The sequence below is a fragment of the Phalacrocorax carbo genome, chromosome 8 (genome assembly GCF_963921805.1).
Source record: "Phalacrocorax carbo chromosome 8, bPhaCar2.1, whole genome shotgun sequence".
Lineage (NCBI taxonomy): Eukaryota > Metazoa > Chordata > Aves > Suliformes > Phalacrocoracidae > Phalacrocorax > Phalacrocorax carbo.
The window spans coordinates 23,107,166-23,122,396 of record NC_087520.1 but is presented as its reverse complement, the minus strand read 5'-3'; the positions used below and the strand labels follow the sequence as shown (position 1 = coordinate 23,122,396).

The 15,231-nt window shown below is 49.5% G+C and overlaps 1 protein-coding gene across 4 annotated transcripts in view; it reads right to left on the bottom strand.

The window, feature by feature from the left end:
* The window catches only part of CPNE2 (copine 2), a 59,331-nt gene that overhangs the window by 28,115 nt on the left and 15,985 nt on the right, over positions 1 to 15,231 (bottom strand). For all 4 annotated transcript variants that reach the window (XM_064459106.1, XM_064459105.1, XM_064459107.1 and 1 more), the window contains exons 3-4: positions 6,812 to 6,991; positions 3,508 to 3,582 (exon numbers count right to left, since the gene is read on the bottom strand). In XM_064459106.1, coding sequence (XP_064315176.1) covers positions 3,508 to 3,582; positions 6,812 to 6,991 — 255 coding nt within the window. The remainder of the gene's footprint in view (positions 1 to 3,507; positions 3,583 to 6,811; positions 6,992 to 15,231) is intronic.

The following is a 15,231-nucleotide window of genomic DNA, read 5'->3' as shown; positions in this document are numbered from 1 at the left end:
ATTGAGGAAACAATTTTCTGCAGAACAAGCAATAAGAGGGCTATTGGCATTTATGAGAGGGGGGAGTTTGCAGAGATGAGGAGGCAGAGATGCAGCTTTTGACTCTGCCTGGGCAGCTGGGTGAGGGGATGAGCCGCAGCTCCCCAGCAACCTCCCAGCCTTTCCAGGGAGGACATTGCTCTTTTGTCCTCAGAGGACGCGTTCACCGCATGCAAACCCAAATTTTCCCCTCTGCCCCATACAGTCATGGAGTCAGAAGTTCTCTATTCCAAAGCCATGGCATTGGTTTTCTCGCGCACCTAGTCCTCGGTGGGCATACACGGTCACCATAACCAATATGAGGAAGAGCAGCTGTAGGGAAGCGAACAAAATTTGCCCTTTTCTGATCCCTACAAAAGCAGGCCCAGTTGGCATCCAGCATTTTAGGGCTCACTGGAGGCTACGCAAAAGCCAGACTGTGCAGACAAAGCAAGTATGTCCTTTTGCCACGCTGCTACAGGCTGCTGCTGTCATCTTCTCTTGGCCAGCATGGACAATAGCAACACCACCATCACTGTGCCCGGCAGTCACATGTGGCAAGATCTCAGGATTAATTTCTAAAAACACAACTTCAGGATTTTCCCCATCTCTCCAAACCTAGGGACCCCCCACGCAATCCCATCCATCCAGCCAAGGTTCTCCTGTTCATGGAATCATAGAATGCCCTGAGCTGGAAGGGACACACAAGGATCATCGAGTCCAACTCCTGTCCCTGCACAGGACAACCCCAGATTCACACCATGTCTCTGAGGGCCTTGTCCAAGTGCTTCTTGAATATCGCCAGGCTTGGCACTGTCCATGACTGCCTCCCTGGGGAGCCTGTTCCAGGGCTCCACCACCCTCTGGGTGAAGGACCTTTTCCTAATATCCAACCTAAACCTCCCCCGGCACATCTTCCTGCCATTCCCTTGGGTCCTGTCATTGGTCACCAGAGGTAAAAGATCAGCACCTGCCCCTCCTCCTCCCCTTGTGAGGAAGCTGTAGACCGCGATGAGGTCTGCCCTCAGTCTCTTGTCCAGGCTGAACAAGCCAAGTGGCTTTAGCTGCTCCTCATACAGCTTCCCCTCTAAACCCTTCACCAACTTCGTGGCCCTCCTCTGGACACTCTCTCGTAGCTTTATATCCTTAATGTACTGTGGTGCCCAAACCTGCACACAGCACTCGAGGTGAGGCCGCACCAGCGTGGAGCAGAGCGGGACAATCCCCTCCCTCAGACAGCTGCAATGCAGCAGGACACGGTTGGCCCGCCTGGCTGCCAGGGCACACAGTTGGCTCATGTTCAACTTGCCGTTGACCAGAACCCCCAGGTCCCCCCCTGCGGAGCTGCTCTGCAGCCTCTCGTTCCCCAGCCTGTATGTATATCCAGGGTTGCCGTGCCCCGGGTGTAAAATCCAGCATTTGCCCTTGTTAAACTTCATACAGTTGGTGATTGCTCAGCAATCCAGCCTGTCCAGATCTGTCAGCAGGGCCTCTCTGCCCTTGAGGGTGTCAACAGCTCCTCCCAATTTTGTGTCATCAGCAAACTTAATTAGTATTCCTTCAAGTTCTGCATTCAAGTAACTTAGAGATTAAAGAGTACTGACCCCAAGATGGATCCCTGCAGAACCCCACTACTGACTGGCCACCAGCCTGATGTAACGCCATTTACTATAACCCTCTGAGCCTGATCCATCAGCCAATTGCTCATCCACTGCATTACGGGTTTATCCAGCTGTGTGGTGGACATTTTGTCCAGGAGGATACTGTGAGAGACAGTATCAAAAGCTTTACTGAATTCCAAAAACGTCATACGGATTGGTTTTTCTTGGTCAGCTAGGTGGGTGACCTTGTCATAGAAGGAAATCAAATTTGTTAGGTAGGACTTTCTCCTCGTGAACCCATGCTGGCTAGGACCAATGACTGTGTTGTCTTTCAGGTGTTTTTCAATAACTCCCAGAATAATCTTCTCCATAACTTTACCAGGCACAGAAGTGAGACTGATGGGCCTGTAGTTACCGGGGTCATCCCTGTTGCCCTTCTTGAAGACTGGGACAATGTTTGCCAGCTTCCAGTCAACTGGGACCTCTCCAGGTTCCCAAGAGCATTGAAAAATCATTGAGAGAGGTCTCCCTATGACATCAGCCAGCTCTTTAAGTACCCTGCAGGTCCCTGAGCTCTGTTGCATTCACCCCTCTGGCATCTCAGTTAAGAAAAAGGATACCTGGTCAAAACTGAAGGGGATGGGGGTGAGGAAGGCAGGTTTTTACTCCAAACTCCATGTTTAATATGAGTGAGTCCAAAGCAAAAGCCTGCTCCTTGGTTGGTGTCCATAGCCCGTGCTCCAGCACCATGCCAAGCAGTGAGGAAAGATGCCCAATGCACAGGATCCTATCGTCATCATCAAGCCAAAGGAAAAAAATAAACCAGATCAGAAAATTGCATCAATGGTACAAAATGAAGCAGATGCCTCAGAGACCCTTTGATTTTTAATTACACATTAGCGACATATTTGGACCTTCATCTTTTTAAAGCATGTAACCTTTGAACTTGACTGGAAACTTTTCATATGGTCCAGCTCTTCCCACTCAAGTGTTGGACAGGATGTCGAGAGCCCACTCCTCAGCGATGGCACATGGCATCAGACATGACTTGTGAACTTCACTGTGGCTTTTTCTCTTGCATTTAAAGACTAACTGCAGCAATTAAAAAACAAAAGCTGGCAGCAACTTTCCAGCCTCTAGAGCAAGCAGCGATGGAGATGCCCTTGTAGCAGCCAGGTCCTGGGCTTTTAAATCCTTCCAGTGCTTTTAAATCCTTCCAGTGCTTTTAAATCTGACAGAAGCTTAACTCTTTGCTGGCCTTTTCTTCTACACCTTTGCTGCCTGGCTGTGCATCTTGCAAAACCAGTAACACAGAAGAGATTCAAAAAGGATGGGAGATGTGGCAGGAGGGAAACACACCTAAATTTAGTCTTTTCTTTTTAAAAAAACCCATCACTAAAGAGATCCGCAGCAGGAAGGCCACTGCCTGAAGGGGTCTGCATCAGGAGCAGCAGCTGTTGCTATGAGAGTTGTTGCTACGGCACAGCTCCCATCCTCTTCCTACAAACAAAATCACCCATCGCTGACAAAGGAATCAGCTCTCTTACCTCCTGCTGCTCCAGGGAGGGCTGAGCAGGCATGTTGTACCAGATAACAAACAGCAGCAGCATAGATTTACTTTGTACTTCTCCAGATTGAGGTTTTTCTTATTTCAGAGGCTGAAGCAGAGGTTGAAGACTCACAGTGCTGGGTACCAGGCAAGATGGTCCCTGCCCTAAAAGAATCATCCTCCAAACAGACCAAAGCAGGCAGGAAAACAGGAGGCAAAGGGAAATATGTTCATGAGATAAGCCCCAGCCTCCTGGACCTCAGGTGAGAGCCCTGCATTGCCCCCAGGTTATTATCCAGCTTTACACACTCAGCAGGTAACATAAAGGAGTAACTGTACCGTTATCATCCCTTTTCCAGCTGGCTTGCCATTCCCCAAAAGCAGAGTCCTTGTTATTTTCTTGCTGGAGACGATCTAGAAAAGCCAAAGCAAATGAAGTCATGATTGTACAAGTGATCAAAAGCAGACTCATAAGCAACTGATCATTGCTCATGTTAGCTAATTCAGATTAAGCATTCACAACAGTAGAAGAAAGACATAATACTCAGGGATGACCGTGATACTGTGAATATCATCACCGTCACCCGAATCCATGGGGTGCAGGGAAGCAGCTGAACAGTGCAGGGCAGTGACGGTGCAAGAGGCTGAAGCATCATCTCCCATAGAACCCCAGGGACCAGTTCTTTGCGTGGAGCAGGTCAGTAGGACCTCACACAGCCAAAGGACCATAATTTGTTCCCAGCAAAATCACAAGTCAACCTTTCAAACCCCATTTTAAATACTTCTAACATGACCTTCACAGCAACTTGCTTTCAGGCCACGCTTCCATGGACAAATGCTGATTACAAGACAGATGCTCTCCCCCACATCATTCTGACCCCCTGCACAGCTGCTGCTGAGCAAAGCACAGGGGTCATCACCCCCTCTTCATTTCTGGCTTGTAAGAGGCCAGACAGGACAATCTGGGACCTGAATTAAACCCCTTTAGATTTTTTCCTAGCTCACTGAGTTTTGGTTGCCTTATCAGCTTATAAGAAAAATGGAAACACACTTTTTAGCAGGGCCTGTTGTGGCAGGACAAGGGGTAATGGTTTTAAACTAAAGGAGGGTAGATTCAGACTAGATATAAAGATGAAATTTTTTACAATGAGGGTGGCACAGGTTGCCCAGAGAGGTGGTAGATGCCCCATCCCTGGAAGCATTCCAGGTCAGGTTGGACGGGGCTCTGAGCCACCTGATCTAGCTGAAGATGTCCTTGCTCATTGCAGGGGGGTTGGACTAGATGACCTTTAAAGGTCCCTTCCAAACCAAACCATTCTGTGATCCTAAGATTCTTGCAGTTTTTGAGGCAAAAACCCTTTCTCGTTGTGGCTAGCCAGCCATGTCCTGGTGCTTTTGATCCATAAATGCATAGGAATCATCAGGCAGTATAACTAGATGTTCATGTTACGCCGAGCACAAGGAGGCGAAATCTTCTCACAACCCTGGTTAGCAGAAACCATGGACACCCTCCAGCCTGCAGTTTGATCCCTGTTACATTTCATTTGGCCGCAGAGGTCATTACAGGCCTGCAAATGATCCAGCCATCCTTTTAAATATTACCACAGACCTAACTAGCTGAAATAAAATAATCTGGCTAATCTGACAGGGGTCCAATGCAAACTCAAAACTGAAAAGTCAGATGCTCGCTGGGCTGTTGTTGCTATACTCCTTCCCTTCTAAGAGGTGCTTGTGCCTCAAAACTGGGCAGGCTTATGGAAACATCTCACCAGGCAAGATCTAGACACCAGAAAACCCACAGCAGGTTGGCTGCACTCAAGCCCCCCTCCACCCTGTTTCACCCCTACCCTCGTGGCACCCTTGCGCACCTGCTACCCCTCTGATCCACCTCTTCCCCATGACCGGCCTGTGCTGCAAGCCCATGCTGGCCACAGGGAGAGGAGGCTAATAGAGAATTTCAGGGAAAAAAGGAAAATTAGAAGATCCCTCCATTTCAAGCTGGTGTCTTGTGGTCACCAAGAAGCTCACACAGGAAGCACTGCAAAAACTCATCAAAAACTGGGCACACATATAAGCCAGGTTCTCTTTTGCAGAGTGTAAATACTTGCACAGTAGACAGTTATGCCGTGCCCATGAGCCACCATGGCTAAACCATCAACTGTTCTGAGTGAGCACCTTGGATGTGAGACTTGCCAACAGCTGCCCAGTCCCCACCATTACCACAGCCCCAGGATGGCCTGACCAGTCTCATGCTCTGAGCTAATCACCTTTCACAGCACCAGAAAGAGTTGGGCTCTTCTGGGAGCCCCAACAAGCAGGACGGCCCACCTTTCTCTCAAGTGCATATGGATAACATTTCTCTCTGGCATGAGCCTGCAGAGTCCTGGACTTCTGCAGAGCCACGCTTAGGAACAGCAAGGTTTCAGCTTTGTTTCCTTATGTCCATAAATTCTGCGCTTGCAGCTTCCACCAAGACCATGACCTTCACAAGGAGCATTGGTGAACTGCCCCACACCAGAGGTGGCTGCGTTCCAGCAACAGAACTAACAGCAAAGGATGGGTTTGGTCTAAATCACTGAACATTGGCCTGGGTTGTTGCCCGCACTGCCCCTTAACTTCTGCAGGAGCAGAATTAGGTCATCACAGAGCACTTACAAAAACCCAGAAGTTAAACATCAAACTCTGTAAACGTCAGTGCTCTTCTAACACGCCAAGCTCTTAAGTTGGCAATGGTAAGGTCATTTGGTCCCCACCTTGACATGTGCAGTGCCGTACTGCAGTCTGTGTAATACTCATAAGCCTCCCTGAACACCTTGGGCTGGCTGTCCACGCCAACCCACCTATTACAGCACCTTCTTCCTCCAGGTGTCCAGCATCAAGCACAACAGAGACAGTTTCTCCCAGCCCCTGCACTTATGCCAGGTACCACAGCAGCCCTGAGCAGCCGGATGCTACAAAAGGATGGAAAAAAAGTCCTCCTCATTCCTTGCCTCTGAGTCAGAGCAAGCTCAGAGGACAAAGACGTTTGGAGAATGTGGCTGCCAACTTCTAACAGGGTCTGGGCTCATGAACACAAAGACCTTCCAAAGGCTTGTAAATCGTATTGTGTCCTGAAAGCTTTTCCACAGGAAGAGCAGAAGACACATTCCTGCACCAACATGCTAAAGTAGGAGAGATGATTTGCTACACAATAACAACAGACAAAGCTTTGGGGAGAGAGAAAAAAAAAGAAAAAAGAAAAAATCTGAATTAGAAAGGTAGACTGCAATGCATCCTAACTTTAAACTTCTGGAAATTTCCCAAGTCCAAATCCAAGCTGGTTATCAGGGCTCTTACTATAACCCATGGTGAGACCAAAGTACTTCCAAAAGCTTGAAGCTGATGTCTCTCTGCAGGCACCAGCAGAAGCCCACACTATGACTAGCTTAGACTTGGGTAGGTAGCCAACAGCCCTAATGTGAAACAGTTCAACCTCAACAGTTGAAGTGTGACAAGCAAATTAAATTAGTTTTGCCAGGAAGGACACAGCAAACTTTACAGCAGATAAGAGTAGCAGCTCTAATCCCGCCATGTCCCTGAGGCTGATGCGATCTGGGGCCCCTTTGCTGGAGGACTGCAAGCTGTAGGGACCTCAGAGACTCACCATGCCCAGCGTGCAGGAGAATTCACCCAGGAAGTCATGCTCATACAGCTGCATGCTCGACTTATCCTGGTCAAACAGGGCAAACTTGAGCTTCTGCACTTCTTCAAAGTGGTAGTCGACGATGAACTTCTTGGCAAAAGCTGGGTTGAGGTTGTTCACGGCTGTCTCTGTCCTGTCGAGCTGCAAATAAAAAAGAAAGAGGCATTTGGGCATGTGGATCTTGCATCTGTGTCACTGCCACGTCCCTTCTCTGACTTCAGCCCAGAGGCACCCAGATACCCTGCAGTGACCATCAGAGAGTGAGAGCACCAGGCACTCAGCACAGCTATCCCTAAATGCAGGCCATAGTACCCACTCTATGCACAGTGGGATCTGCCTAAACGAGTAATGGCACTTCTTGCAGAGAGCTGCATCCTTGAGGACGGGGAGCATGGGGCTGTACAAACCCACCCCAGCCAACAGCCAGGACAGGAGCACCCACCCAGCCAAGGCTTGGTGTGGACTCAAGGCTCATTGAAGCCAGCGTCTTTGGTGGCTTCTAACCTCTGTCTCCCAGAAGCTGATGCTCTCACACACCTCCAGTCCTCAGCCAGACACTCACAGCTGTAATGCCAAACCTGTTTCTTTCAGGCTGCGCAGCTAACACAAGGACAAGAAAAAAAAGTGTCACAAGGCAGAACAGCAACCTTCTAGCATTTCCCTCTAGACCTCAAACCGAACCATTCATGTGGTTTTCTCTTTCTTTCCCTTCCATGGAAAAAAAAGAGGGGAAAAAAATCACTGCAGGCCATTTTTTTTATAGAGTTCATCAAGCAATAGGAGAAACAACAGGCTGGAATGACCCAGAAGACAAGGCTTCATCAAGCTGAGCTATTGTGAAGAAATGGAAGAAATGATGGCTTCAATGGCTCGGAAGGGCAAGCACAGAAAGGATGATGGAAAACTGGAAGGCACGTGGGGAACCTGCTGTTGGAGAGGAAGCACCACGGCGGTCTGCAGCATCCCACAGCCAAGAGCAGCAATAAGAGCAAAGGAAATTTGGCAGGCAGCCAGTGGAAGTGTGGGTTTACGATGCAGAATGGCACAGGCGGACAGAAAACCTTGCATGAGCCAAAAAAAAGAACATCCTCGGGACAGCCACACCAGAGATCCTGGGATGCTACCCTCCTGTAATGGAGCTTTGGTCCCAAGCACTATAACTCAGACCGCAGGAGGGCTGGGAGGACAGCAGCACAGGCCGGGCTCCCAGCGCCAGCTCACAAAGACAGCAATCCACAATTTTAGCCAAAGTGGCAGAAACTGGGAAAACAAGGCTGAAAAAAGCTAGTGTATTTGCTTCTGGAAGGCAATGACCAAGAAGGGACTGAATTCTAATGTCAGGACCCATCACCAGGCCATCATCCATCCCAAGAGGCACCAGGAAACGGCAAGTTTGGAGCCCAACATGCAACCTACCCTTATGAAGCTAAAATGGGCAGAAGGGATGCTGGTGGCAGAACCTGAGCACAGAACAAGAAATGAACACCCTCAGCGTGGGGAGAAACCCTCCAGCAAGCAAAACAGGTAGGAGCTTTGTCAGGAGGACAGCTGCTGACATCATATTGATATCTTAAGGGGTGGCAGCCAGTTTTGGTGAAGGGCGTCCTGCCCAGGCAGCCCCATGGGAATTGCTGACGACTCCGAGCATCCAAGCTGGAACAGCCATGTGCCCACCAGAACTGGCACAAGAGCTGGCAGCATCAGCCTTTTGCCACATCACCCTGTTATCCCAGGATATGGTAACAGGGGCTATTAAAAGAGAAAGAAAGGCAGGCACTCGCCAGTATGATTTTATCAAAAGCTACTGCCCTTGTTGTCTGGGAAGACCATTCCATCTGCCTGCAGGACAGCATGGAGCCTCTGGCCATGCCACAGCCCTGGCCAGCATCCTGCCTTGTCTCACAGCCAGGACGCTCCCAGGCAAGGCTGAGCCACCTGCGCATCCCAGGTCCCAGGGCAAGACCTCTGTGGAAAGCAGCCCCTGTGCTGGTATCTCCGGGCAGTGCCAGGCTGCAGGACAGTGGGATGGCTGCCAGAGCTACGGAGCCAAGAGTAAGTACAGCAGAGCAGAAAAAAGAAGAAGAAGAAGAAAAACAAACCACAAACACGTACCTTAGTCCCAAATAAACTTATTCAGCACAGGAGGCAGGTTTTGGAGGGACTGAATGGAAATGTGGTGAGTTTGCTATATATACCAACTATCACAGTGTTTTTTGAAGTTGGTCATTTAGTCTGTCTTAATTGCCAGGAAACGACTAGAGTAAATGCTGTGTTCCCAGAATAGCCACCTGCTACACTCTGGGGAATCAAATACATCAATACCAGTGTTCTATAAGCTGGCCAGGGCCATGCAGTTTCACAGAGATCCTTCCCTCTCTGCTGCCATCCTGTACCAAAGGACGCCAGACGTCTGCTCAGAGATGTGGCGGACCAGGAGCAGGGGGAAACCACAAGCTCTACCTTATTTCAGCAGCACAACTCATGCAAATCCCCTTTCAAGCCTAGGAGACAAGACTGCACAGGCAACAGAGATGGATTTTAGCTCCTTCCTTGTTCTCTGAACTACTGGGAAGCTGGGGACTAAGAGAAAGAAAGAAATGGCTAGAAACAGAATCATAGAATGGTAGGGGTTGGAAGGGACCTCTGGAGACCATCTCATCCAACCACCCTGCTTGAGCACCCAAAGCAGGGTGCACAGGACTGCATCCAGGCAGGTTTTGAATATTTCCAGGGAAGGCGACTCCACAAGCTCCCTGGGCAGCCTGTGCCACTGCTCTGGCACCCTCACAGGAAAGAAGTTTTTTTCTCATATTGAAGTGGAACTTCCTGTGTTACAACTTGTGCCCATTGCCCCATGTCCTCTCATTGGGCACCTCTGAAAAGAGTCCAGTCCCATCGTCCTGATATCCTCCCTTCAAATATTTATAAGTATTGATGAGATCCCCCCTCAGTCTTCTCTTCTCCAGGCTGAACAAACCCAAGCCTCTCAGCCGTTCCTCATAAGGGAGATGCTCCAGTCCCCTGATTATCTTCCTAGCTCTCCGCTGGACTGGCTCAAGCAGTTCCCTGGGGCCCAAAACTGGACACAGTACTCCAGATGCGGTCTCACTAGGGCAGAGCAGAGGGGGAGGATAAGTTCCCTTGACCTGCTGACCGCACTCCTTTTAATGCATCCCAGGATACCATTGGCCTTCTTGGCCACAAGGGCACATTGCTGGCTCAGGGTGAGCTTGCTGTCCACCATCACTCCCAGGTCCTTCTCAACAGAGCAGCTTTCAGGTAGTTCAGCCCCCAGCCTGTACTGGTGCCTGGGGTTGTTCCTCCCCAGGTGCAGGACCCAACACTTGCTTTTGTTGAGTTTCATGAGGTTCCCCTCGGCCCACTTCTCCAGCTTGACCAGGTCTTGTTGGATGGCAGCACAGCCTTTTTGTGTATCAGCCACTCAAAGGGAAAGCCACTCAAGGGAAACCAGTCCTTTCGCTCCCAAGCACTAGTTTGGAGAAGATAATTTGAGGTCCCATCTCCAGCTTTGCTATGGAAGGGGTGGCCCAGGGATGGGGAAGAAAAACCCAGCCAATGTGTCTTGAGCTAACCCTTTGGAGTCATGGGGCTTCCTGCCACACCCAGATTAAACTGTTTAATCTCCTGCCTATCTTCAGTGTGAAGCACAACAAAATCACAGGCCCCAGCTGATTGCTGCACATGGTTTGTTCTTTGGTTTGACGAGCACCAGTCACCTTGCCAGTGACCATCACATACAAGGCCTCTTCACACCACCTCCACCAGGAGACAAGCATGCCATCAGCTCCTGCCTTCCCCTTCGCCCCCAACACTTACAGGTCTGTGTTCCCGATAAAGAGCAGAGGTGGCTCTGCCACCTAAGAGCAGAAGAGCACAAGGGTTTTTAAGACGCAACCAGGCTAATCAAAGATATCTGTTTGGATACGAGTCTTGATTCTACAAATCAAGCACAAAATCAGCAAATTACCTCCAGCAACAGCCCTTGTGCTCAATGAACGCAGCCAGGGAGTCCGCCAGTGTCTGAAGGGAGGTTGGGTAGAGACCTTCAAGCATGCCCAGCACATGGAAATGCTTGACGCTTCAACACTGGGAGGTGCTCTCCCAAGTGCCAAGGAAAGCTCATGCTGAAGGCATGGGACTGGCTGGATGACACAGAATGGCACAAAGGCAGCAGCACGGCTGAGCTATGTGTCCCTGCTCCTGGCATCACAGGCCAGCTCTTTCATGGCTTCTGTGAGATGACATCATCGGGCAGAACATTTAAACATCACCACCCATATTCATGTCACTTCTCAGCCTGTGGTTTATTGTCCCTCCTTCCCCCACCCCCTCCAAGGCTGATTCACAAAGATTTTTTAATTCTTATTAAGCTCAGCAATACAAAATAATTGTATCTGGGGACAAATGTGACAGCTAGAAAGAACAGCAAGCAGAAATCCTTCTGTTGGCATCAGCTGGTGCCACAGCCCCACCACCCAGCGCAGATGCTGGCACCACAGTGGCTGGAGGAGGAGACCCACGTCCTAAACCAGGTCTAACGGTTGGGACATGTCACTAACCCACTGTGGAGGACGCAGGGGGAGTGTGGTAGAATGTGTTCATGTCACTGAGCTGCTGCTGTCCCCATCCATCCCCTACATTTCAGCTATGTTATTAAGGCCACCGCTTTCAGATGGGAAAGAGGTTCTTCTTAGGGCAAGGGGCACATCTGTGTGGCAAAAATCCATGCAGGATGATGCAGGCATCCGGCGGACCAGGGCCAGCTCTGTGGCATGTGAGCACACTACACCATGTGGCAACCAGTGCAACATGCTAAACTCTGCTGAAACCACAGCAGTGGAGCACCAAGCAATCTGCCATTCAAGGCTGACATCCAGCACCTATCATGCCAATTAAAAAGAAGCTAAACATAGCAGAGGAAAATTAAAAAAAAATAAAACCACCACACATTTGTATTTTAAGACCAGCTTTGGAATCAAAACTGCTGGACTGAGACATTGCTGACAGAAAGAGAAATTCCTGAAAAGTATAATCAGGTCAAAGATATGACACCTATCAAGGTTGGGAAGCTCATTAGTCTCATCCAGGCTGCTAAACTAAGTTAATTACAGACCATAGTAAGGTGAGGTTTACCCCTACATCCTCCCTGCTGACAGCGAGGAGAGCAGCTGCAGGACAACTTAGGTGATGCCCATTAATTCACCAGCTCCTTTGCCAAGTACTCAAAGGCTGCCCAACTAGTCCAAGTATCTGAAAAATGAGACTACTTAATTTCTCAGGAATTGTAACAATTTTTGTTCGGCTTACATGATTTAATGCCCTTTGGCTGCTCATTTTGTGCTGCATCCAACACTGGTGCCTGTATCCATCTATCACACCTCCATGCTCTGCTTACCTTCTCCCTCCCAGACCAGCTGAAAAGAGGTCTTACACTATCTACACCTGCAGTTATAAAATGAAATCCCCATTTCTTTTCTCCAGGCATTTTAGCCCAGAGTCTTTCCCCCTGTAGCCAAAAGGCTTCTTAGGCACAGAGCTAAATGCTCCTGCACAGACTCTGGAGTTTGGATTCACAACACCAATTTTATCACAGACGGCACCTCGCCCAACTCAGACTGCCGCAGGAGATGACAACTATAGCTTCTCCACGTGAGATGCTGAGCAGTCAATAAACCACCATGAAATCCATCCTTAATAAACCATCCTTAGGAGTTCCCAGTCTACTCTGTGCACACCTCAATTGCAAAACCAGCCTGAGACATGCGTCTGCCTGGGAGACCCACTCAGGTGAGACCTCTAGCCATTGCAGCAGCATTGCTGGTGATGACCAAGGTCATGCTGCTCAAAGCCAGATTTGGGCATCTGTGGGCAAACTGTGGCCCGCACCGGAGCGGGATTTTCAAAGGAATACACGTGCAGTTGGTGGGTATGCTGAGAAGCAAGCTTTTGGGATCAAGCCAATGTTTTACTTATGCTACGAAGTAATTCAGACAGCTGCTGAGGGTCAATTGCCTCGCGCGCCATTAGCCTGGTTAGCAGCAGCCTTGTCCTGCTGAAGACAAGGGCTGGGAACAACACACAAGGGCTCTTTGTGCACAGTTTGCATCTCAGAGAGCACAGATTTATCCTGTGTTCACCTACCACCAGGACAGCACAGCCACAGACAGTCCTCTTGTCCTCAAAGAGCCTTTATCAGCAGGGTCTTGCCCTGGAGTAAGCTTGTGCTGGAATAAGTAGGGAAGTAGAGGAAATGAATACAGCTCCCAGCTCCTTAGGACATAGAAGGAACATAAAAATAAGCCCCCCCACAGCCGTGGGAGTGTGCCAGCATGCTCCTCTGTGCAGAGCCTCAGTGCCCACAGCCCATGGGCTGTGAGCAGCCACACACATCTGCTGAGCCAGAAATCCTGGTGCAGCAGGAATGCCCAAAGCTGGTGAGGATAATCATAGGATCACAGAATGGTTTGAGTTGGGAGGGACGTTTGAAGATCATCTAGTCCAACCCCCCTGCCATGGGCAGGGACACCTTTCACTAGATCAGATTGAGCAAAGCCCCATCCAACCTGACCTTGAACACTTCCAGTGATGGGGCAACCACAGTGTCTCTGGGCAACCTATGCCAGTGTCTCACCATCCACATTGTAAAACATTTCTTCCTTATGTCCAACCTAAACCTACCCTCTGCCAGTTTAAAACCATTGACTGTTGTCCTGTCACAACAGGCCTTAGTAAAAAGTTTGGTCCCACCTTTCCTATAGGCCCCCTTTAAGGCCTCAATAAGGTCTCCTCAGAGCCTTCTCTTCTCCAGGCTGAACAACCCCAACTCTCTCAGCCTGTCCTTGTAGGAGAGGTGTTCCAGCCCTCTGACCATCTTTGTGGCCCTCTTCTGGACCCACTCTAACAGGTCCATGTCTGTCCTGTGCTGAGGGCTCCAGAGCTGGATGCAGTACTCCAGGTGGGGTCTCACCAGAGCTGGGCAGAGGGGCAGAATCACCTCCCTTGACCTGCTGGACACACTGCTTTTGATGTAGCTCAGGATATGGTTGGCCTTCTGGGATGTGAGCTCACATTGCCACTCTTGTCCAGGTTTTCATGTAGTACCCCCAAGTCCCTCTCTGCAGGGCTGCTCTCCAACTGTTCATCCCCCAGCCTGTGTTGACACTGGGGATTGCCCTGACCCAGGTGCAGCACTTTGCACTTGGCCTTGTTGAACTTCATGAGGTTCACACAGGCCCACTCCTCACACTTGTCAAGGTCCCTCTGGATGACATCCCGTCCCTCAGGCATGTCAACTGCACTACTCAGCTTGGTGTCATCTGCAAACCTGCTGAGTGTGCATTGATCCCACTGCCTACGTCATGATTCCTCCCCTCCTCTCTTTCTGTAGGAAATATCTTTCCCATTTCTAAGAAGCTGGCTTCTGAAACCAAGCAAATAACAAGATCCTCTGCAGTTTCTTCTCAGGGCCTGCTGGTATCAAATATGGCAGCTGAAGCACGTATTTATGAAATTTCTGGTAAGGAGGAAAGACCAATATTTGCAAAGAGTTCACTAGGGCTTTGCCAGCTGGTTGCTGTCTGTCTGCAGCTAAACTGACCCAACTCCCAATGCATCCAGCTACCAACAGTCTCCTTCCCTGTCCCATGGTCCTGCCCTCTCCACAACCAGCTGCTCACAAGCCCGTGAAATGCCCCACTTAAGGACTGTTGACCTTGATATAATTCTTGGAGGAGGCCACAGGTGTTCAGAGAACGAGGTGCCCTGAACAGAGTTTTTCCACCGGACTGACCTGCCAGACCCTCATCCAGCACCTCTCATGGCCCCTAGAAAGAGCCACTCTTCAAGCATGTCCTGGTTTCAGCTGGGATAGAGTTAATTTTCTTCACTGTAGCTAGTATGGGGCTATGTTTTGGATTTGTCCTAAAAATGGTTTTGATAATGTGGAGATGTTTTAGCTGTTGCTAAGTAGCGTTTACACTAGTCAAGGACTTTTTCAACTTCCCTTGCTCTGCCAGGTGCACACGGAGTTGGGAGGGGAAACATCCAGGACAGCTGACCCAAACTGACCCAGGGGATATTCCATACCATATGACATCATGCTCAGTATATAAAGCTGGGGGAAGAAGAAGGAAGGATGGGACATTCTGAGTGATGGCATTTTCCTTCCCAAGTAACTTTTATGCTTGATGGAGCTCTGCTTTTCTGGAGATGGCTGAACACCTGCCTGCTGATGGGAAGGAGTGAATGAATTCCTGGTTTTCTTTGCTGCATGCACAACTTTTGCTTTACCTATTAAACTGTCTTTATCTCAACCCACGAGTTTTCTCACTTTTACTCTTCTGATTCTCTCCCCCATCCCA